The sequence below is a fragment of the Pleurodeles waltl genome, chromosome 11, assembly GCF_031143425.1.
Source record: "Pleurodeles waltl isolate 20211129_DDA chromosome 11, aPleWal1.hap1.20221129, whole genome shotgun sequence".
NCBI lineage: Eukaryota > Metazoa > Chordata > Amphibia > Caudata > Salamandridae > Pleurodeles > Pleurodeles waltl.
Window position 1 is genome coordinate 901,190,311 of NC_090450.1, and position 22,322 is coordinate 901,212,632.

General features: G+C 46.0%; 1 protein-coding gene across 4 annotated transcripts in view; it reads right to left on the reverse strand.

Annotated features, from left to right (window-relative positions):
• Positions 1-22,322, reverse strand: part of TRAFD1 (TRAF-type zinc finger domain containing 1) — a 175,448-nt gene that overhangs the window by 46,770 nt on the left and 106,356 nt on the right. For all 4 annotated transcript variants that reach the window (XM_069214817.1, XM_069214816.1, XM_069214815.1 and 1 more), the window contains exon 9: positions 7,279-7,405. In XM_069214817.1, the coding sequence (XP_069070918.1) occupies positions 7,279-7,405 (127 nt within the window). The remainder of the gene's footprint in view (positions 1-7,278; positions 7,406-22,322) is intronic.

Genomic DNA, 22,322 nt, shown 5'->3' on the forward strand with positions numbered 1-22,322 from the left:
GCACTATCACCGAGAGGAGTCACTCGATCTTGTGATTCCAAAAAGCTTCTTCGAAGAAACACAACTTGTAACACTCCAAGCCCAACACCAGATGGCGAACTTATGCAAAACATGTGTATCTGCAGCTACATATGCAATTGAACATGATGAAACTACAGGATCTTTCGAGATGTTTTGCTGAGGTCGCCAACTAGATTAAAATACAAGGTTTAAAATTAAATAGGGATTGTTTTGGGCCCTCTTTGACCTTTGCACCTGACCGGCCCTTTGTTGCTGTTGCGGTGACTTTGGGGTTGCCCTGAACCCCCAATGGTGGGCTGCCTATGCCCAGGAACTTGAACTTGTAAGTGCCTTACTTACCTGAAAAACTAACCAACACTTACCTCCCCCAGTAACTGTTGATTTTTGCACTGTGTCCACTTTTGAAATAGCTTATTGCCATTTTAACTAAAACTGTGTATGTTACTGCTCTAATTCAAAGTTCGTTACTTACCTGTGTGGAGTACCTTGCATTTTATGTACTTACCGCAAATCTTGAATCTTGTGGTTCTTTAATAAATTAAGAAAATATATTTTTCTACATAAAAACTATGGGCCTGGAGTGAAGTCTTTGAGCCTGTACTGGGTGGAGGTGCTTCTCACCTCCCCCTGCAGGAACTGCTTTGTTCCTGGCCACAGAGTGACAAAGGGGCTCTCCCCATGTGGCCAGCAACATGTCTGGTGAGTGGCAGGCTGGCAGAAACTGGTCAGCCTACACTAGATGTCGGATTTGTATTCAGGGGTCCTCTCCAAGATGCCCTCTGTGTGTATTTTACAATGAATTCCACACCGGCGTCAGTGTGCATTTATTGTGCTGAGAAGTTTGATACAAAACTTCCCAGTTTTCAGTGTAGCCATTATGGAACTGTGGAGTTCGTAACTGACAGACTCCCAGACCATATACTCTTATGGCTACCCTGCACTTACAATGTCTAAGGTTTTGCTTAGACACTGTAGGGGCATAGTGCTCATAGGCCTATGCCCTCACCTGTGGTATAGGACACCCTGCCTTAGGGCTGTAAGGCCTGCTAGAGGGGTGACATACCTATGCCACAGGCAGTGTGAGGTTGGCATGGCACTATGAGGGGAGTGCCATGTCGACTTAGTCTTTTTCTCCTCACCAGTACACACAAGCGGTGAAGCAGTGTGTGGGTGCTGAGTGAGGGGTCTCTAGAGTATCATAAGACATGCTGCAGCCCTTAGAGACCGGAGTGCCAGGGTTGTGCCAATTGTGGAGACAAAGGTACAGTTTAGGGAAAGAACACTGGTGCTGGGACCTGGTTAGCAGGGACCCAGCACCCTTTCAATCATAACTGGCATCAACAAAAGGCAAAAAGTCAGGGGGTAACCATGCCAAGGAGGCATTTCCTTACAGGGCATCTCTAAGATGCCCTCTGTGTGCATTTTGTTTTTTTTATAAATCCAGCACTGACATCAGTGTGGGTTTATTATTCTGAGAAGTTTTATACCAAACTACCCAGTATTCAGTGTAGCCATTATGGAGCTGTGGAGTTCATTTTGACAAACTCCCAGACCATATACTTAATTGATATGGCCACACTGTACTTACAATGTCTAATAGGCTTAGACACTGTAGGGGCATATTGCTCTTGCAGCTATGCCCTCACATGTGGTATAGTGCACCCTGCCATAGGGCTTTAGGCCTGCTAGAGGGGTGACTTGCCCATGCCATGTCGACTTTGCCTTTTTCTCCCCACCAATACACACAATCTGCAATGGCAGTGTGTGTGTGTTTGGTGAGGGATCCCTTAGGGTGGCACAACACATGCTGCAGCCCTTAGGGACCTTCCCTAGTCACAGGGCCCTTGGTAACACTGGTACCTTTTACAAGTGACTTATCTGTGTGCCAGGGGTGTGCGAATTGTGGAAACAATGGTACATTTTTTGTGAAAGAACACTGGTGCTGAGGCCTGGTTAGCAGGGTCCCAGCACACTTCTTAGTCAAGCCAGCATCAATATCAGGCAAAGAGTGGGGGTAACTGCAACTGGGAGCCATTTTCCTACAATTGGTTTACTGGGGGGTGGGCTTACCCGGCCTACCAGGTGGAATTGGAGACATTGGGTTTCCCCCATATCCTTGATTTGCTTTATGGTGCGCCTCTCCCCCAAGACATGGAGTCAGTAACTAAAGTGGTCTTCCTGGCATGGCGCGCAGAGCTGTGGCATACCCAATGGAATGCTGTTGTCACCAGACAGACTCCGCTGTGGCAGGGGAGGTGGCTGAATCGGCAGCATTGGACAGGTTCGCTGAGTGAGATCTGCTGGGTAGATCATTAGTGGGAGATGTATGGAAAGGTGATGCAATGAAATCATTTCAGGAGCTACAGGCTGATTTTTAACTGTCCGGGACGCAGTTATTTTAAGTACCTCCAGCATGCCCTGGGTGCTCACATGACCACCGCTGGCCCGATACCAGAATTCAGTCCACTTGAAGCCAAGTTGCTCAAGGGCAATCTAAGGGGGAAGGGTGTTTCTCAGATTTATAAAATGTTAGTTAACAATGCCTCGTTTGGATTCTAATAGGAATAAATGGGAGTCATGGGTGGGAGCATTTGAGGAGACTGATTGGAGGGAGGCGCTGATGGCGCCTAGAGTGCTGGCGGTACCGGCAAGGCTTTGAGGAGTGCAATTTTACTACTTACAGAGGGCATATGTAACGCCCGACAGGTTGCATCGGTCGGGGCTTTGCCCCACGGCTCAGTGCCTGCGATGTGCAGGGGAACTGGCTGATTTGTTTCATATGGTATGGTCCTGTCCGGTGCTACAGGTTTATTGGGGAAAGATATTATGCAAAACTGAATGCAGTGCTGGGAAAAGAAGAGCAGATGTCCGCCAAATTAGTGTTATTGGGTGTGATGGAATAACTGAGGGGCACGCAAGCAAACCGTGCCTTTGTGGGTACGGCCCTGTTGGTCGCTAAGAGAGACATTGCAGCTGCTTGGAACTCATCTACGGCCCATCCCTTCATAAATGGAGACATGGGGTGGACTGGTGCGCAAACCAAGAAAAATTGGTGTATGTGTTAAGGGGCTGCCGCCGGAAACATGAGAAGGTGTGGGGAGGGTGGCTGGGATTGCTACTGTAGACCGCTGGGGGGTTGTGTCTCCTGCTGTTATGGTAAGAAATGGACTGAATGTCTGTCGAATGGATTGATCTAATGTCAATGTACTCTGGATTTGGAACTCACCGTACTCACCTGTGCAAGCTGTTTTGAGTTTTCTTTTTCCACTTGTTTTCCCTTTCTTTTTTCAAAACAATGAAAATTTGTTTATTAAAAACAAAAACAAAAAAGTGGAGCAGTAGGACCAGAGTTTGTGGCTTTGGGTGTGGACGGGCACCGATGGGCTTGCTTTTGGCACACAAGTGGCGCATTTGTACTGCAGCCACCATTAAGTAGACCATGGGGTTGAGGTTGGGGGGGGGGGGCAGGTAAAGAGTGGGGGGATGAGTTTGAGGGTGTGGGAGGTGAGGAACAGCACACAGGAAGGCAGTGCAGAGGGTACCAAAAAGGCGCAAGAGTGAAAAAAAAAAAAAAAAAGCTAAAATAAGCCACAAAAGGGGAGAAAGAGCAGATGGCACAAAGGGTGAAAAGCACGTAAAAAGGCAGAGAGAAAAAGGACACAGATTGTCACAAAGCAAAAAAGCTAAGGAAAGAGCAAAGTACAAATGTCACAAAAGGTGAAAATGGGCAAAAGGGCACAAAGGATGAACAAGAGCAAAAAGACAGTGAAAAAAGCAAGAAGACACAAAGAGAAAAAGAGAAACAGGGACATCAAACATTGGCAAAGCCAATAGGTGTCGCCTGTGCAAGGACTATTGGCTTTGGTAATGTGTTTTAGCCATGTTGTACAACAATATGGCTGCTTTTCAATATGGTTAAAAGTGCATGCTGTGGAGTGTCGTAGAGTGGAATGAGGTGAGTAGAATATCACAGAGTGGATTTGTTGGAGCACAGGGGAGTTGAGATTTAGTGTCAGTGTGGAGTAAACAGGAGTAGAGTTCAGTGACAGAGTATCTTCAAGTGGCATTGGGTGGAACTGGGTGAAGTAATGTAAGGTAGTGGGATGTATTGGATTATAGTGGGGTGGACAGGATTAGGGTAAAGTGGGGTAGAAAGGGGTGTATTGAGAGAAGCAGGGTGGATTGGAGTGGATTTGATTGGAGTGGGGTGCATTGGAGTGCAGTAAATTGATTTACTGGGGTGGACTGGAGTGGGGTGGATTAAATTTGATTGGGGTAAGTGGGTTGAAGTGGGGTGGGTGGACTGGATTGGAGTGATTGGATTGAGGTGGGGTAGATAGGATTCAAGTGATTTGGAGTGGGGTGAACTGCAGTGAGGTGTACTGGATTTGAGTGGGGTGGATTGAGTGGGATGGACTGGACTGGAATGGGGTACAATAGACTGGATTGGGGCGTGGTAGATTAAGTTGGATTGGAGTGGGGTGGTTTTGATTGGAGTGGCATGGTTGAAAGTGGACTGTGGTGGACTGGCTTGGAGTAGACTGGAGAGGATTGAACTGGAGCGGGGTAGATTGGAGTTGGATAGTGTGGATTGGACTGGTGAGGATTGAGGTCGACCAGAGTGGGGTGGACTGGAATGGATTGGGGTGGGGTGGATTGGATTGGATTGGAGTGGAGTGAATGAAACCGTACTGGACTGGGGTGGATTTGGGAGTGGGATGGACTGCAGTGGGATGGATTAATGTAGATTGGAGTGGGGTGAACTGGATTGGCATACGGTAGACTGGAGTGGACTGAGGTGGGTGGACTGGACTGGTGTGGATTGGAGGGGGGTGAAATCAAATGGGCTGGGGTGAATCAGGTTGGAGTGGGGTGAAATGGACTAGAGTGGTTGGATTGCAGTGAGGTCATTGGAGTGTGATGGATTGTAATGGGTGGATAGGTGATTGGGGTGGATAGGGGATTGGAGTTGGGGTGGGCAGATTAGATTGGAGTGTGGTGGACTGGAGTGGGGTGGGCTGTGGTGGACTGGATTGTAGTGGGGGGATTGGACTGTGGTGAGATGGATTGGGTTGAAGTGGGGTAGACTGGAATGGAGTGGGGTGGGTTAGGTTTGTGTGGAGTGGGGTGAATTGGATTGGGTGAATTGGAGTGGAGTGGAATGGATTAATATGGAGTGGGGTAAACTGGATTGATGCTGAGTGGATTAGACTGGGGTGGATTGTATTTAGTGGGGAGGACTGTTTTGTAATGGGGTGGAATGGACTGGAGTGGGTGGACTGGAACGGAGTGGATTGGAGTGGGGAGGACTGCATTAAAGTGGGGTGGACTGGAGTGGGGTGGATTTGAGTGGGATGAATTGGAGTAGGTCAATTGGGTTGGTGTGGACTGGAGTGGATGGACTGGAGTGGGGTAAATTGGGATGGAGAGGGGTGGATTGAGTTAGAGTAGTGTAGAGTGGATTGGACTGGAATGGAATGGAGTGGAGTTGAGTGGGGTGGGTTGGATTGGATTGGATTGGATAGGGGTGGACTCCATTGCAGTGGGGTGGACTGGAATATGGTGTATTGCACTGGAGTAAGGTGGATCGGATGAGTGGGGTGGGTCAGACTGAGTGGGGTGGATTGGACTGGAGAGAGGTGGCTTGTTTGGAGTGGGGTAGAATGGCATGGGCTTGACTTGAGTGAATTGGGGAGTAGACTGGACTGGGGTGGATTGGACTGTGTAAAGTAGACTGGATTGGTGTGTAGTAGACTGGAATGGGGTGGGGTGGATTGCAGTCGGTTTGATTAAGGTCGACTGGAGTGGGGTGGCTTAGAGACTGTAGTGGGGTGGCTTAGAGACTGTAGTGGGGTGGATTGAACTGGAGTAAAGTGGATTGTATCAGGGTGGATTGCAGTGGGGTGAGTGGACTGGATTGGAGTGGAATGCATTGGAGTGGGGTGGATTGGATTGGTTTTATAGGATACAAATTCATAACCTGCTGTTCACCGCATGTTGCAGTGGTGAATGCTCACCTCACTGACCCATCCTGTCTGCCCATTACACAAAGAGGGTGATGGAGATCAATATCCACTATTCATAGCTCCAGGAACTGAGTTACTAGTCTGAAGTATTAAACACCTCATGTCAGAAGAAGACTTTAAAGTAGTCCCAATTGGTACTGAGATCTTTTGGTTAATGCATTTACATAGGAGTGGAAATTTAGGTTCTTGTCTACAATGGAATTAAGTGATTTTGTGCATTTTACAAACTACAGATTGTGTTCTAGTACAATAGGATTGTTGGAATAGGTGCTGTAGGGGAATGGAATAAGTTGGAGGAACAATTAATTCACTTGGGGATATAGTTTAAAGTGGTGAAGGGACATTCACACTTGAATTTCACTTGGAATGTGAACTAAGAATAAAATGCAATTCAGTAAGGAGTATCAATCTTCTAGTTTGAGCCAGTAGGTTTGCACTTCTTGTTGCCAAGCATTACTGTAGTTTTTACCATGAGGAATGGGTTTGGCACCATCCAGTTTGGCTATAATGCCAACCCCTGGAGCCTATTCTGCTCCAATAGCGGCTAGCCAATCAACATTCCTCTTTTTCAACTCTTGAAACCATCTTACCTCCTATTTCTTAAGGCCATCCAATGGTGGTCACCGCTTGGCCTCTCCTGATCTCCTCTCCTAAAGAGATGCAAGTTTCCATGGCAACTCACACGTGTGCCACCCTCTCTATTCCCCCCATACACTATTTTATGAAAAACTCCACAGAAGAAGCTTATACCAAATACCAACATGCACCCAGTAAACATCTGATTGGCTGGATAGTTCAATTCACTATGTCAAAGTTTATTTGCCACCCAACCTTTGCAACTCTGCCTACCAACGTTTATTGCACTTTTCAAGTTTGAAGACTCAAACAAGTTATGTATTTTGCTACACAGCACTTTCAGGAATTGTGTTTATATTCATAAACACCCAACCTGAGTATTTTTGCTTCAGAAGTCAATCTAGAAGACTAGTCCACAATAGGAGGCTGTGGAGAAATCAAAATCAGATGTTGGGGGACAGAGGAAGAATTATGACTGTAAAAAATATATACATTGTTTTACCACATTACTGGTTCACCACCAAGACCTTTCTATCCAATTTTGGAGGTCATATTAGGGGGCCACAACTGAAGAGAAATATATTTTCAACAGTTCTGCAAATGTTTCACTATAGCAATATGTAAAAACAAAAGAAAAATGTATGTTTTCGAATACCTTGATGCCGCATCCGCCGCTGAGGGGATTTGTTTTTTTCCAGATTATCCTTTTTAGGAAGCAACGCTGGAGGTTCCCATGAGCGCACTGTGGGCTCTGCAGTGCATGGGCGTAAGTCACATTGGTCCTTTGAGAGAGGAAAACAGTTCATAAAGAAGTTTATGAAACATATTTCTACAACCAAAAGCTATCAATAGGTGACATTTCTCACTTGTTTCAGTGAGCTATTCACATAACAATAATGTTCTTCAGGCCATCAGCCAGGTAATGCATAAGACCTCCAACGTCTCTTGGGTGGTACACACAGAGTTTCATGTGTTTGCTTAGAGGCAGCTATTCTACTTCAAAGTGGGCCAAATAGTGAATTATATCATGTAGGAAGTTGGCTCTGTATGTGCTATTTCAAGGTAAGGAATAGCATGCACAGAGTCCAAGGGTTCCCCTTAGAGGTAAAATAGTGGTAAAAATAGATAATACTAATGCTCTATTTTGTGGTAGTGTGGTCGAGCAGTAGGCTTATCCAAGGAGTAGTGTTAAGCATTTGTTGTACATACACATAGACAATAAATGAGGTACACACACTCAGAGACAAATCCAGCCAATAGGTTTTTGTATAGAAAAATATATTTTCTTAGTTTATTTTAAGAACCACAGGTTCAAATTCTACATGTAATATCTCATTCGAAAGGTATTGCAGGTAAGTACTTTAGGAACTTTAAATCATAAAAATTGCATGTATACTTTTCAAGTTATTGACAAATAGCTGTTTTAAAAGTGGACACTTAGTGCAATTTTCACAGTTCCTAGGGGAGGTAAGTTTTGGTTAGTTTTACCAGGTAAGTAAGACACTTACAGGGTTCAGTTCTTGGTCCAAGGTAGCCCACCGTTGGGGGTTCAGAGCAACCCCAAAGTCACCACACCAGCAGCTCAGGGCCGGTCAGGTGCAGAGTTCAAAGTGGTGCCCAAAACACATAGGCTAGAATGGAGAGAAGGGGGTGCCCCGGTTCCGGTCTGTTTGCAGGTAAGTACCCGCGTCTTCGGAGGGCAGACCAGGGGGGTTTTGTAGGGCACCAGGGGGGACACAAGTCCACACAGAAATTTCACCCTCAGCAGCGCGGGGGCGGCCGGGTGCAGTGTAGAAACAAGCGTCGGGTTCGCAATGTTAGTCTAGGAGAGATCTCGGGATCTCTTCAACGCTGCAGGCAGGCAAGGGGGGGATTCCTCGGGGAAACCTCCACTTGGGCAAGGGAGAGGGACTCCTGGGGGTCACTTCTCCAGTGAAAGTCCGGTCCTTCAGGTCCTGGGGGCTGCGGGTGCAGGGTCTCTCCCAGGCGTCGGGACTTTGGATTCAAAGAGTCGCGGTCAGGGGAAGCCTCGGGATTCCCTCTGCAGGCGGCGCTGTGGGGGCTCAGGGGGGACAGGTTTTGGTACTCACAGTATCAGAGTAGTCCTGGGGTCCCTCCTGAGGTGTTGGATCTCCACCAGCCGAGTCGGGGTCGCCGGGTGCAGTGTTGCAAGTCTCACGCTTCTTGCGGGGAGCTTGCAGGGTTCTTTCAAGGCTGCTGGAAACAAAGTTGCAGCCTTTCTTGGAGCAGGTCCGCTGTCCTCGGGAGTTTCTTGTCTTTTCGAAGCAGGGGCAGTCCTCAGAGGATGTCGAGGTCGCTGGTCCCTTTGGAAGGCGTCGCTGGAGCAGGATCTTTGGAAGGCAGGAGACAGGCCGGTGAGTTTCTGGAGCCAAGGCAGTTGTCGTCTTCTGGTCTTCCTCTGCAGGGGTTTTCAGCTAGGCAGTCCTTCTTCTTGTAGTTGCAGGAATCTAATTTTCTAGGGTTCAGGGTAGCCCTTAAATACTAAATTTAAGGGCGTGTTTAGGTCTGGGGGGTTAGTAGCCAATGGCTACTAGCCCTGAGGGTGGGTACACCCTCTTTGTGCCTCCTCCCAAGGGGAGGGGGTCACAATCCTAACCCTATTGGGGGAATCCTCCATCTGCAAGATGGAGGATTTCTAAAAGTCAGAGTCACCTCAGCTCAGGACACCTTAGGGGCTGTCCTGACTGGCCAGTGACTCCTCCTTGTTGCTTTCTTTGTTCCCTCCAGCCTTGCCGCCAAAAGTGGGGGCCGTGGCCGGAGGGGGCGGGCAACTCCACTAAGCTGGAGTGCCCTGCTGGGCTGTGACAAAGGGGTGAGCCTTTGAGGCTCACCGCCAGGTGTTACAGCTCCTGCCTGGGGGAGGTGTTAGCATCTCCACCCAGTGCAGGCTTTGTTACTGGCCTCAGAGTGACAAAGGCACTCTCCCCATGGGGCCAGCAACATGTCTCTGGTGTGGCAGGCTGCTGGAACTAGTCAGCCTACACAGACAGTCGGTTAAGTTTCAGGGGGCACCTCTAAGGTGCCCTCTGTGGTGTATTTTACAATAAAATGTACACTGGCATCAGTGTGCATTTATTGTGCTGAGAAGTTTGATACCAAACTTCCCAGTTTTCAGTGTAGCCATTATGGTGCTGTGGAGTTCGTGTTTGACAGACTCCCAGACCATATACTCTTATGGCTACCCTGCACTTACAATGTCTAAGGTTTTGTTTAGACACTGTAGGGGTACCATGCTCATGCACTGGTACCCTCACCTATGGTATAGTGCACCCTGCCTTAGGGCTGTAAGGCCTGCTAGAGGGGTGTCTTACCTATACTGCATAGGCAGTGAGAGGCTGGCATGGCACCCTGAGGGGAGTGCCATGTCGACTTACTCGTTTTGTCCCCACTAGCACACACAAGCTGGCAAGCAGTGTGTCTGTGCTGAGTGAGAGGTCTCCAGGGTGGCATAAGACATGCTGCAGCCCTTAGAGACCTTCCTTGGCATCAGGGCCCTTGGTACTAGAAGTACCAGTTACAAGGGACTTATCTGGATGCCAGGGTCTGCCAATTGTGGATACAAAAGTACAGGTTAGGGAAAGAACACTGGTGCTGGGGCCTGGTTAGCAGGCCTCAGCACACTTTCAATTGTAAACATAGCATCAGCAAAGGCAAAAAGTCAGGGGGCAACCATGCCAAGGAGGCATTTCCTTACACAACCCCTCCCCCAAACGAAAGAGGATGAGACTAACCTTTCCCAAGAGAGTCTTCATTTTCTAAGTGGAAGAACCTGGAAAGGCCATCTGCATTGGCATGGGCAGTCCCAGGTCTGTGTTCCACTATAAAGTCCATTCCCTGTAGGGAGATGGACCACCTCAACAGTTTAGGATTTTCACCTTTCATTTGCATCAGCCATTTGAGAGGTCTGTGGTCAGTTTGAACTAGGAAGTGAGTCCCAAAGAGGTATGGTCTCAGCTTCTTCAGGGACCAAACCACAGCAAAGGCCTCCCTCTCAATGGCACTCCAACGCTGCTCCCTGGGGAGTAACCTCCTGCTAATGAAAGCAACAGGCTGGTCAAGGCCATCATCATTTGTTTGGGACAAAACTGCCCCTATCCCATGTTCAGAGGCATCAGTCTGCACAATGAACTGCTTAGAATAATCTGGAGCTTTTAGAACTGGTGCTGAGCACATTGCCTGTTTCAGGGTGTCAAAGGCCTGTTGGCATTCCACAGTCCAGTTCACTTTCTTGGGCATTTTCTTGGAGGTGAGTTCAGTGAGGGCTGTCACAATGGATCCATATCCCTTCACAAACCTCCTGTAATACCCAGTCAAGCCAAGGAATGCCCTGACTTGAGTCCGGGTTTTTGGAGCTACCCAGTCCAGAATAGTCTGGATCTTGGGTTGGAGTGGCTGAACTTGGCCTCCACCTACAAGGTGGCCCAAGTAAACCACAGTTCCCTGCCCTATCTGGCATTTGGATGCCTTGATAGAGAGGCCTGCAGATTGCAGAGCCTTCAAAACCTTCTTCAGGTGGACCAGGTGATCCTGCCAGGTGGAGCTAAAGACAGCAATATCATCAAGATAAGCTGTGCTAAAGGACTCCAAGCCAGCAAGGACTTGATTCACCAACCTTTGGAAGGTGGCAGGGGCATTCTTTAAACCAAAGGGCATAACAGTAAACTGATAATGCCCATCAGGTGTGGAGAATGCGGTTTTCTCTTTTGCTCCAGGTGCCATTTTTATTTGCCAGTACCCTGCTGTCAAGTCAAAGGTACTTAAGAATTTGGCAGCACCTAATTTATCTATGAGCTCATCAGCTCTTGGAATTGGATGAGCATCTGTCTTGGTGACAGAATTGAGCCCTCTGTAGTCCACACAAAACCTCATCTCTTTCTTTCCATCTTTGGTGTGAGGTTTGGGGACCAAGACCACTGGGCTAGCCCAGGGGCTGTCAGAGCGCTCAATTACTCCCAATTCCAGCATCTTGTGGACTTCCACCTTGATGCTTTCCTTAACATGGTCAGACTGTCTAAAGATTTTGTTTTTGACAGGCATGCTGTCTCCTGTGTCCACATCATGGGTACACAGGTGTGTCTGACCAGGGGTTAAGGAGAAGAGTTCAGGAAACTGTTGTAGGACTCTCCTACAATCAGCTTGCTGTTGGCCAGAGAGGGTGTCTGAGTAGATCACTCCATCTACTGTGCCATCTTTTGGGTCTGATGACAGAAGATCAGGGAGAGGTTCACTCTCTGCCTCCTGATCCTCATCTGTTACCATCAACAGATTCACATCAGCCCTGTCATGGAAGAGCTTAAGGCGGTTCACATGGATCACCCTTTTGGGGCTCCTGCTTGTGCCCAGGTCCACCAGGTAGGTGACCTGACTCTTCCTTTCTAGCACTGGGTAAGGGCCACTCCATTTGTCCTGGAGTGCCCTGGGAGCCACAGGCTCCAGAACCCAGACTTTCTGCCCTGGTTGGAACTCAACCAGTGCAGCCTTTTGGTCATACCAAAACATCTGGAGCTGTTGGCTGGCCTCAAGGTTTTTGGTTGCCTTTTCCATGTACTCTGCCATTCTAGAGCGAAGGCCAAGTACATAGTCCACTATGTCCTGTTTAGGCTCATGGAGAGGTCTCTCCCAGCCTTCTTTAACAAGAGCAAGTGGTCCCCTTACAGGATGACCAAACAGAAGTTCAAAGGGTGAGAATCCTACTCCCTTCTGTGGCACCTCTCTGTAAGCGAAAAGCAGACATGGCAAGAGGACATCCCATCTCCTTTTGAGTTTTTCTGGGAGCCCCATGATCATGCCTTTTAATGTCTTGTTGAATCTCTCAACCAAGCCATTAGTTTGTGGATGGTATGGTGTAGTGAATTTATAAGTCACTCCACACTCATTCCACATGTGTTTTAGGTATGCTGACATGAAGTTGGTACCTCTGTCAGACACCACCTCCTTAGGGAAACCCACTCTGGTAAAGATACCAATGAGGGCCTTGGCTACTGCAGGGGCAGTAGTCGACCTAAGGGGAATAGCTTCAGGATACCTGGTAGCATGATCCACTACTACCAGGATATACATATTTCCTGAGGCTGTGGGAGGTTCTAGTGGACCAACTATGTCCACACCCACTCTTTCAAAGGGAACCCCCACCACTGGAAGTGGAATGAGGGGGGCCTTTGGATGCCCACCTGTCTTACCACTGGCTTGACAGGTGGGGCAGGAGAGGCAAAACTCCTTAACCATGTTGGACATATTGGGCCAGTAGAAGTGGTTGACTAACCTCTCCCACGTCTTGGTTTGTCCCAAATGTCCAGCAAGGGGAATGTCATGGGCCAATGTTAGGATGAACTCTCTGAACAGCTGAGGCACTACCACTCTCCTAGTGGCACCAGGTTTGGGGTCTCTGGCCTCAGTGTACAGGAGTCCATCTTCCCAATAGACCCTATGTGTTCCATTTTTCTTGCCTTTGGACTCTTCAGCAGCTTGCTGCCTAAGGCCTTCAAGAGAGGGACAGGTTTCTTGTCCCTTACACAGCTCCTCCCTTGAGGGTCCCCCTGGGCCTAAGAGCTCAACCTGATAAGGTTCAAGCTCCAAAGGCTCAGTTCCCTCAGAGGGCAGAACTTCTTCCTGAGAAGAGAGGTTCCCTTTCTTTTGCTGTGTTGCAGTTGGTTTCCCAACTGACTTTCCTGTTCTCTTGGTAGGCTGGGCCATTCTTCCAGACTCCAGCTCTACTTGTTCACCCTGTGCCTTGCATTGTGCTCTTGTTTTCACACACACCAGTTCAGGGATACCCAGCATTGCTGCATAGGTTTTTAGTTCTACCTCAGCCCATGCTGAGGACTCCAGGTCATTTCCAAGCAGACAGTCCACTGGGATATTTGAGGAGACCACCACCTGTTTCAGGCCATTGACCCCTCCCCCATTCTAAAGTAACCATTGCCATGGGATGTACTTTTCTCTGATTGTCAGCGTTGGTGACTGTGTAAGTTTTTCCAATCAGGTATTGGCCAGGGGAAACCAGTTTCTCTGTCACCATGGTGACACTGGCACCTGTATCCCTCAGGCCCTCTATTCTAGTCCCATTAATTAAGAGTTGCTGTCTGTATTTTTGCATGTTAGGCGGCCAGACAGCTAGTGTGGCTAAATCCACCCCACCCTCAGAAACTAGAGTAGCTTCAGTGTGGACCCTGATTTGCTCTGGGCACACTGTTGATCCCACTTGGAGACTAGCCATACCAGTGTTACCTGGATGGGAGTTTGGAGTGGAACCTTTCTTGGGACAGGCCTTGTCTCCAGTTTGGTGTCCATGCTGCTTACAGCTATGACACCAGGCCTTTTTGGGATCAAAGTTTTTACCCTTGTACCCATTGTTTTGTGAAGAGGCTCTGGGCCCACCCTCCTGTGCAGGTTTTTGGGGGCCTGTAGAAGACTCTTTACTATTTTTAGTTTTGGTTGTCTCATCACCCTTCCCCTGGGGAGTCTTTGTGACCCCTTTCTTTTGGTCACCCCCTGTTGAAGTCTTGGACACCCTTGTCTTGACCCAATGGTCCGCCTTCTTTCCCAATTCTTGGGGAGAAATTGGTCCTAGGTCTACCAGATGCTGATGCAGTTTATCATTGAAACAATTACTTAATAGGTGTTCTTTCACAAATAAATTGTACAGCCCATCATAATTACTTACACCACTGCCTTGAATCCAACCATCTAGTGTTTTCACTGAGTAGTCTACAAAGTCAACCCAGGTCTGGCTCGAGGATTTTTGAGCCCCCCTGAATCTAATCCTATACTCCTCAGTGGAGAATCCAAAGCCCTCAATCAGGGTACCCTTCATGAGGTCATAAGATTCTGCATCTTGTCCAGAGAGTGTGAGGAGTCTATCCCTACACTTTCCTGTGAACATTTCCCAAAGGAGAGCACCCCAGTGAGATCTGTTCACTTTTCTGGTTACACAAGCCCTCTCAAAAGCTGTGAACCATTTGGTGATGTCATCACCATCTTCATATTTAGTTACAATCCCTTAGGGGATTTTCAACATGTCAGGAGAATCTCTGACCCTATTTATGTTGCTGCCACCATTGATGGGTCCTAGGCCCATCTCTTGTCTTTCCCTCTCTATGGCTAGGATCTGTCTTTCCAAAGCCAATCTTTTGGCCATCCTGGCTAACTGGATGTCCTCTTCACTGGGGCTATCCTCAGTGATTTCAGAGGTGTTGGTCTCTCCTGTGAGGGAACCAGCATCTCTGACTATTATTTTTGGAGTCAGGGTTTGAGGGACCCTGTTCTCCCTAGATAGGATTGGTAGGGGGGAATTTTCCTCCAAGTCACTATCCTCTTCCTCTGAGTTGCCACCCTCAGAGGGGTTGGCCTTTTCAAACTCTGCCAAAAGCTCCTGGAGCTGTATTTTGGTAGGTTTGGGGCCCATTGTTATTTTCTTTATTTTACAGAGTGACCTTAGCTCCCTCATCTTAAGATGGAGGTAAGGTGTGGTGTCGAGTTCCACCACAGTCACATCTGTGCTAGACATTTTGCTTCTAAAAGTTGAAATACTTTTTAAGAATCTACAACTGGTTCTAGAATCTAATTCAGACTTTTACAAACTTTTAAACTCTAAAAGAAATGCTAAACAGGATCTAACACAAGGCCCTAGCAGGTCTTTTAAGAATTTAGAAAACTTTTCAAATTGCAAAAATCAATTTCTAATGACAATTTTGGAATTTGTCGTGTGATCAGGTATTGGCTGAGTAGTCCAGCAAATGCAAAGTCTTGTACCCCACCGCTGATCCACCAATGTAGGAAGTTGGCTCTGTATGTGCTATTTCAAAGTAAGGAATAGCATGCACAGAGTCCAAGGGTTCCCCTTAGAGGTAAAATAGTGGTAAAAATAGATAATACTAATGCTCTATTTTGTGGTAGTGTGGTCGAGCAGTAGGCTTATCCAAGGAGTAGTGTTAAGCATTTGTTGTACATACACATAGACAATAAATGAGGTACACACACTCAGAGACAAATCCAGCCAATAGGTTTTTGTATAGAAAAATATCTTTTCTTAGTTTATTTTAAGAACCACAGGTTCAAATTCTACATGTAATATCTCATTCGAAAGGTATTGCGGGTAAGTACTTTAGGAACTTTAAATCATAAAAATTGCATGTATACTTTTCAAGTTATTGACAAATAGCTGTTTTAAAAGTGGACACAGTGCAATTTTCACAGTTCCTAGGGGAGGTAAGTTTTGGTTAGTTTTACCAGGTAAGTAAGACACTTACAGGGTTCAGTTCTTGGTCCAAGGTAGCCCACCGTTGGGGGTTCAGAGCAACCCCAAAGTCACCACACCAGCAGCTCAGGGCCGGTCAGGTGCAGAGTTCAAAGTGGTGCCCAAAACACATAGGCTAGAATGGAGAGAAGGGGGTGCCCCGGTTCCGGTCTGTTTGCAGGTAAGTACCCGCGTCTTCGGAGGGCAGACCAGGGGGGTTTTGTAGGGCACAGGGGGGGACACAAGTCCACACAGAAATTTCACCCTCAGCAGCGCGGGGGCGGCCGGGTGCAGTGTAGAAACAAGCGTCGGGTTCGCAATGTTAGTCTATGAGAGATCTCGGGATCTCTTCAACGCTGCAGGCAGGCAAGGGGGGGGATTCCTCGGGGAAACCTCCACTTGGGCAAGGGAGAGGGACTCCTGGGGGTCACTTCTCCAGTGAAAGTCCGGTCCTTCAGGTCCTGGGGGCTGCGGGTGCAGGGTCTCTCCCAGGCGTCGGGACTTTGGATTCAAAGAGTCGCGGTCAGGGGAAGTCTCGGGATTCCCTCTGCAGGCGGCGCTGTGGGGGCTCAGGGGGGACAGGTTTTGGTACTCACAGTATCAGAGTAGTCCTGGGGTCCCTCCTGAGGTGTTGGATCTCCACCAGCCGAGTCGGGGTCGCCGGGTGCAGTGTTGCAAGTCTCACGCTTCTTGCGGGGAGCTTGCAGGGTTCTTTCAAGGCTGCTGGAAACAAAGTTGCAGCCTTTCTTGGAGCAGGTCCGCTGTCCTCGGGAGTTTCTTGTCTTTTCGAAGCCGGGGCAGTCCTCAGAGGATGTCGAGGTCGCTGGTCCCTTTGGAAGGCGTCGCTGGAGCAGGATCTTTGGAAGGCAGGAGACAGGCCGGTGAGTTTCTGGAGCCAAGGCAGTTGTCGTCTTCTGGTCTTCCTCTGCAGGGGTTTTCAGCTAGGCAGTCCTTCTTCTTGTAGTTGCAGGAATCTAATTTTCTAGGGTTCAGGGTAGCCCTTAAATACTAAATTTAAGGGCGTGTTTAGGTCTGGGGGGTTAGTAGCCAATGGCTACTAGCCCTGAGGGTGGGTACACCCTCTTTGTGCCTCCTCCCAAGGGGAGGGGGTCACAATCCTAACCCTATTGGGGGAATCCTCCATCTGCAAGATGGAGGATTTCTAAAAGTCAGAGTCACCTCAGCTCAGGACACCTTAGGGGCTGTCCTGACTGGCCAGTGACTCCTCCTTGTTGCTTTCTTTGTTCCCTCCAGCCTTGCCGCCAAAAGTGGGGGCCGTGGCCGGAGGGGGCGGGCAACTCCACTAAGCTGGAGTGCCCTGCTGGGCTGTGACAAAGGGGTGAGCCTTTGAGGCTCACCGCCAGGTGTTACAGCTCCTGCCTGGGGGAGGTGTTAGCATCTCCACCCAGTGCAGGCTTTGTTACTGGCCTCAGAGTGACAAAGGCACTCTCCCCATGGGGCCAGCAACATGTCTCTGGTGTGGCAGGCTGCTGGAACTAGTCAGCCTACACAGACAGTTGGTTAAGTTTCAGGGGGCACCTCTAAGGTGCCCTCTGTGGTGTATTTTACAATAAAATGTACACTGGCATCAGTGTGCATTTATTGTGCTGAGATGTTTGATACCAAACTTCCCAGTTTTCAGTGTAGCCATTATGGTGCTGTGGAGTTCGTGTTTGACAGACTCCCAGACCATATACTCTTATGGCTACCCTGCACTTACAATGTCTAAGGTTTTGTTTAGACACTGTAGGGGTACCATGCTCATGCACTGGTACCCTCACCTATGGTATAGTGCACCCTGCCTTAGGGCTGTAAGGCCTGCTAGAGGGGTGTCTTACCTATACTGCATAGGCAGTGAGAGGCTGGCATGGCACCCTGAGGGGAGTGCCATGTCGACTTACTCGTTTTGTCCTCACTAGCACACACAAGCTGGCAAGCAGTGTGTCTGTGCTGAGTGAGAGGTCTCCAGGGTGGCATAAGACATACTGCAGCCCTTAGAGACCTTCCTTGGCATCAGGGCCCTTGGTACTAGAAGTACCAGTTACAAGGGACTTATCTGGATGCCAGGGTCTGCCAATTGTGGATACAAAAGTACAGGTTAGGGAAAGAACACTGGTGCTGGGGCCTGGTTAGCAGGCCTCAGCACACTTTCAATTGTAAACATAGCATCAGCAAAGGCAAAAAGTCAGGGGGCAACCATGCCAAGGAGGCATTTCCTTACATATCACAACTGTCTGCAAGCCTAACCAACTAGGAAACATTGTAGAAACTTCATAAAGTGAACAACATTTTTGTCGGTTATTTTTGTCTGATATTTTCACCAAATGTCCTTTTTCCAGTATTTAAGTCCAAAAATATCAATGGAATTTCAGTTCACTTGGCAAAAGCACACAGTTGATTTTAGTTAAAACAGAATATGCAAGGGAAGACAAGACTCGTTCCATTTTCAAGAGAAGAAAAGTGAAAAGGAAGGGGACAATCGAACTAACAGCTCTTTAGAATTCAAGGTCTTAGCGAAGATTCAGTGTATGTAATCAGAAGACACCCTTGGCTAGATTTAATAAAAATAAGTGCAGTTTATTGAGATAATCAAGCCTTCCTGGGCCAAACCTATCATGACAATGTTACAACCATCTTCCTTTTCCCACCTTGCTTTATATTTAGCTTTCTGAATAAAATATTTTGGAACATGTATGTGAATGAACAATTTTATCTGTATAGCAATTTAAAACCATAACAAAAGTTAAAACAAGCATTATTGTATATTAGTACTATAACTGAATGACTAAAAATAAAAAAATAAAAACATTCTTTACAAATGACAAAAAAAAGAGCACAAATCACACCTATCATAACAAAGAAACATCCTTACCATATGCCATAATGCAATAAATTGATTGGGTGCTCAGACGTTTTAATAGCAGACAACACTTTCTCTGCAGCTTTGATGAGCTTAATAAGTCTAACTATCAATTGAGGATGATCATCTGTCAGGCAATAAATCATTGCTTCTCGGCAGTTCTGAACACCGAGATGATTCAGAAGATTCCAAAGCCAACTCTTGCATTCATTGGAAAGAGAGGGACACACAAATAAAATGTGCATGAGCAATGCATTCTTGTAACTGCACAGTCTACTGCTTTTCAGTTGAGAACAAGCTGAATCTGTACTTCATCAGCTTTAGGTTGTACGATAGTGGGATTTCTGCTCCTAAATAGGGTTCTGTGTTGGGATAAACTAAGAAATTTATCACAGTCCAAGCATAAGCAGGCCTATTAAAAACAGTTTTGGTTCTCGTAAAAAGGAAGTGGCCTTAAGATATTTTTTACTTTAATTTTAAATGAGAAGGCACTTACTGATGTATGCCATTGGTCTCTAATATTCAAGAGGTCTAAGGCAGACTGTAAATATTCACCAAGGGTTTACTCTGCCATCTCGCTCTGAACTAATTTCTTTTTAGAGCTAGTAATTAAAGTGTAACACAGATTTTTGGGGGAATTATAGTACATTTTAACATGCGCCTTATTATGCAAGAACCTGTTTGATCAGACTAAATTCCAAGCTTACCTTGGCTTGTGAGTAGAGTTTGGTAAACCACATAACAGTTTATACGTATTGCATCAGACTAGACCTGGAGATTTAACAAATTTCCCTAAAGTGGCTTGAGCCGCAAAGGTTAACAATGATAAATGTTTACTTTCAACTGCCTGCAACAAAGATTCTAATGAAGGTATTCTCAAGTTCTGTTGCCATGGTATTCAAAGAAAATCCCATCATTAAGATCAGAGGCCTACCCTTTTAGATTTGAGGACAAAAACTACCTTGTTTGCCGATAAAATCTAAAGACTTATAAACAGCTAAACCCTTAACTTTTTTTTTTTTTCTTCTCCAATTAACACTTAGATGGCTTTCTTGATTTGTGCCTTAGGACAACCACTTTGGTTTTGTCAAGATTTACCTCCATAAAATTATTCTTGCAATAGTTTGACAGCATATATCACTCTCTGTAGGGTGATCAAGCTTTCACAAAACAGTACCATTATCATTGGAATAATGCAAGAATGTATTTTCAGAGGGTGAGATGCAAACCTATAGGTAGCGTTATTTGAGTCCACAAAAAGCAGATTTAACAGAAGGAGTAACACCACGTACCCCTGCTTGGCTATCCTTTGATTACACTTTTGAGGAGATAAAACTGATAAAACCCACTTTTACTTTCATTATCGTGTAATATAAAGCATGTGAGCTGGCCTCAAGAGATAAAGACGGATACCCCACTGACTGAGTTTTAGCCATAAGCAGTTCCTTCACACTTTTTCAAAGGCTCATTTAAAATAAAAAAAAGCAATCTTATGTAAGAGTTGTCATAGCTACAGTTTTTTTTTTTTTTCAGCAAATCTAAAGTTAGAATGCAATCTATGGCGAGCTGGATACCTGTCTGAGACAAAGTAGAGAGACATGGCTTAGTCTTCCAGAGTTTTCAATAATACTTCAGCTGTATTTATTAACATACAATACACACTGAAAACAAACGTATTAAATGATTAAATAAATATGTATTTAATTAGGTGGTTTAAAAAATGCATATTGTCATCTTCAGATAAACTTGAAGTGCTGGCATTCGCGATCACTACGTAAAGTGGGTGTATACAACGCACTAAAGCAGGGATAATAACTAAGTTGTTAGAGTTCAATTGGGTCGGACAGGCATCAATACAGACAATCTTGAATTACAGACCTTGATGCAGTCTTTCCTAAAACTTTCATAAATAGTTTGGTGCTGGGAATTTACCAGAATGGGAAGTAATTAATGATTATAAAGTAGTGTTATACTGTCTACCGAATGGGAACCAGCTTGGAATGTGCTTCACAGAATGTACATCCCTTAAATATTAACTCTAGTTCTGGAGCAAAAAGTACAAAATGATCAAAGCTGGCTGTAACTTTTAAGCAATACTTTGGTTTGTGACTAATTACATTTTATCTTTTTGTAATCACAGAGCTTGGTGGGTGGTGTTTAATATTTTATGTACTAGAATTGATTTTATGACATACAATTAATACTTATGACTAGTGCACTAGTTAGTTTTTGTAGAAGACCTAAACTTAAAGGGGTGCCTACATTTCAATGTCAACAAGCATAACTGAGTGGGTAACATAACTCCTGTTAGACCTAGCATCCTTAGGGTGGTCTTACCACAAACCTTCTCCCTTTACCTCCTGTTTTGTTGCTGTATCTTTGTTGGCCTTATAATCTGGCCCACTGATCTACCTCTGTAAAAAAATTGTTGCCCAGAGATTTTCATTTTTGATTTGTGTTTTTGGATCATTAGATAACTAATTTAGCTTGGCTAGACATTGCTGACACGGGCTGAATTTGTCTGGACAACATTTTTAAAAATGGAGGATGAGTTGAAGTGATGATGTAATATTTCAGGAACCATGAGACCTATATGCTTCATTTTGGTACTAAATCATAGGTTTTATTGATCAAGTAGTTTTATAGACAGAGAAATAACCCTTCAGAGCAACCTTTCAGCCATTTAACAAAATGGCGGCTACAACAGAGAAAGATGAGACATTAGAAATTAAACAAATAATGATTTTTAATACTTATGTATACACCAATGTTTATGATCTGAATATGGAAAACAATAACGTTTATCACTCCTGTTTGAGACATTTTCATAGTTCACTTCATTTGCTTCGGCAATCGCTTGTGCTACATTTGTAGGACGTTGAATATTATAGAAGAGCATATCGACAGGGACATCTTTTTATAGCACAGGTTTTCCAAGTATATGTACGAGCAAGTTCTGCAGGTAGCGGCTTTAGAAATTATGTAGGCTTTCGCACCAGATCAATCTCTTCCCAACCAAATTCACCCTGATCTTTCTCTACATATGCATGATCCAAAACATTTACACCTCTTCTGATCAAGTAGAACGCTCTTAATTTGTCCACACACAGAATATGATGTTGGTGAAATGAAAGGTCCCTTAGTGGGACTGATCTTTCGAACTCGCTGTACTGAAGATAGTCAACTGTGTGACAGTTCAAACCTGTTTTCCACACATGCACAAGGTATTTTTCTACGTCTTTGAAGTCACATTCATCTTCTGTCCCAGCAAATCCTTTTAGAAACTTCAAAAAGGTTCGGCTGTTAATGCTCCAAACTATGTTCCAATTTTGCTCATAGTGTCATCACCCGTAAGAATATGTGCCTTGATAAGAACACTGGTCATCTCTGGGTCAAGTTTTTTGTACAGAACGTGAAGCAGCATTAAATGTCTTTTCGCACCTTTTCCATAACTCACAATCCTTGACTTATGAACATTTTTTTTTTTTAGCTCTTTTACGAGTTTGTCTTGCACTGGTTTGGTTGTAGCAACTCCATCAAATAATGAGTTTGTTGGAAGAAGATCATGCAACGGACGGTCTTG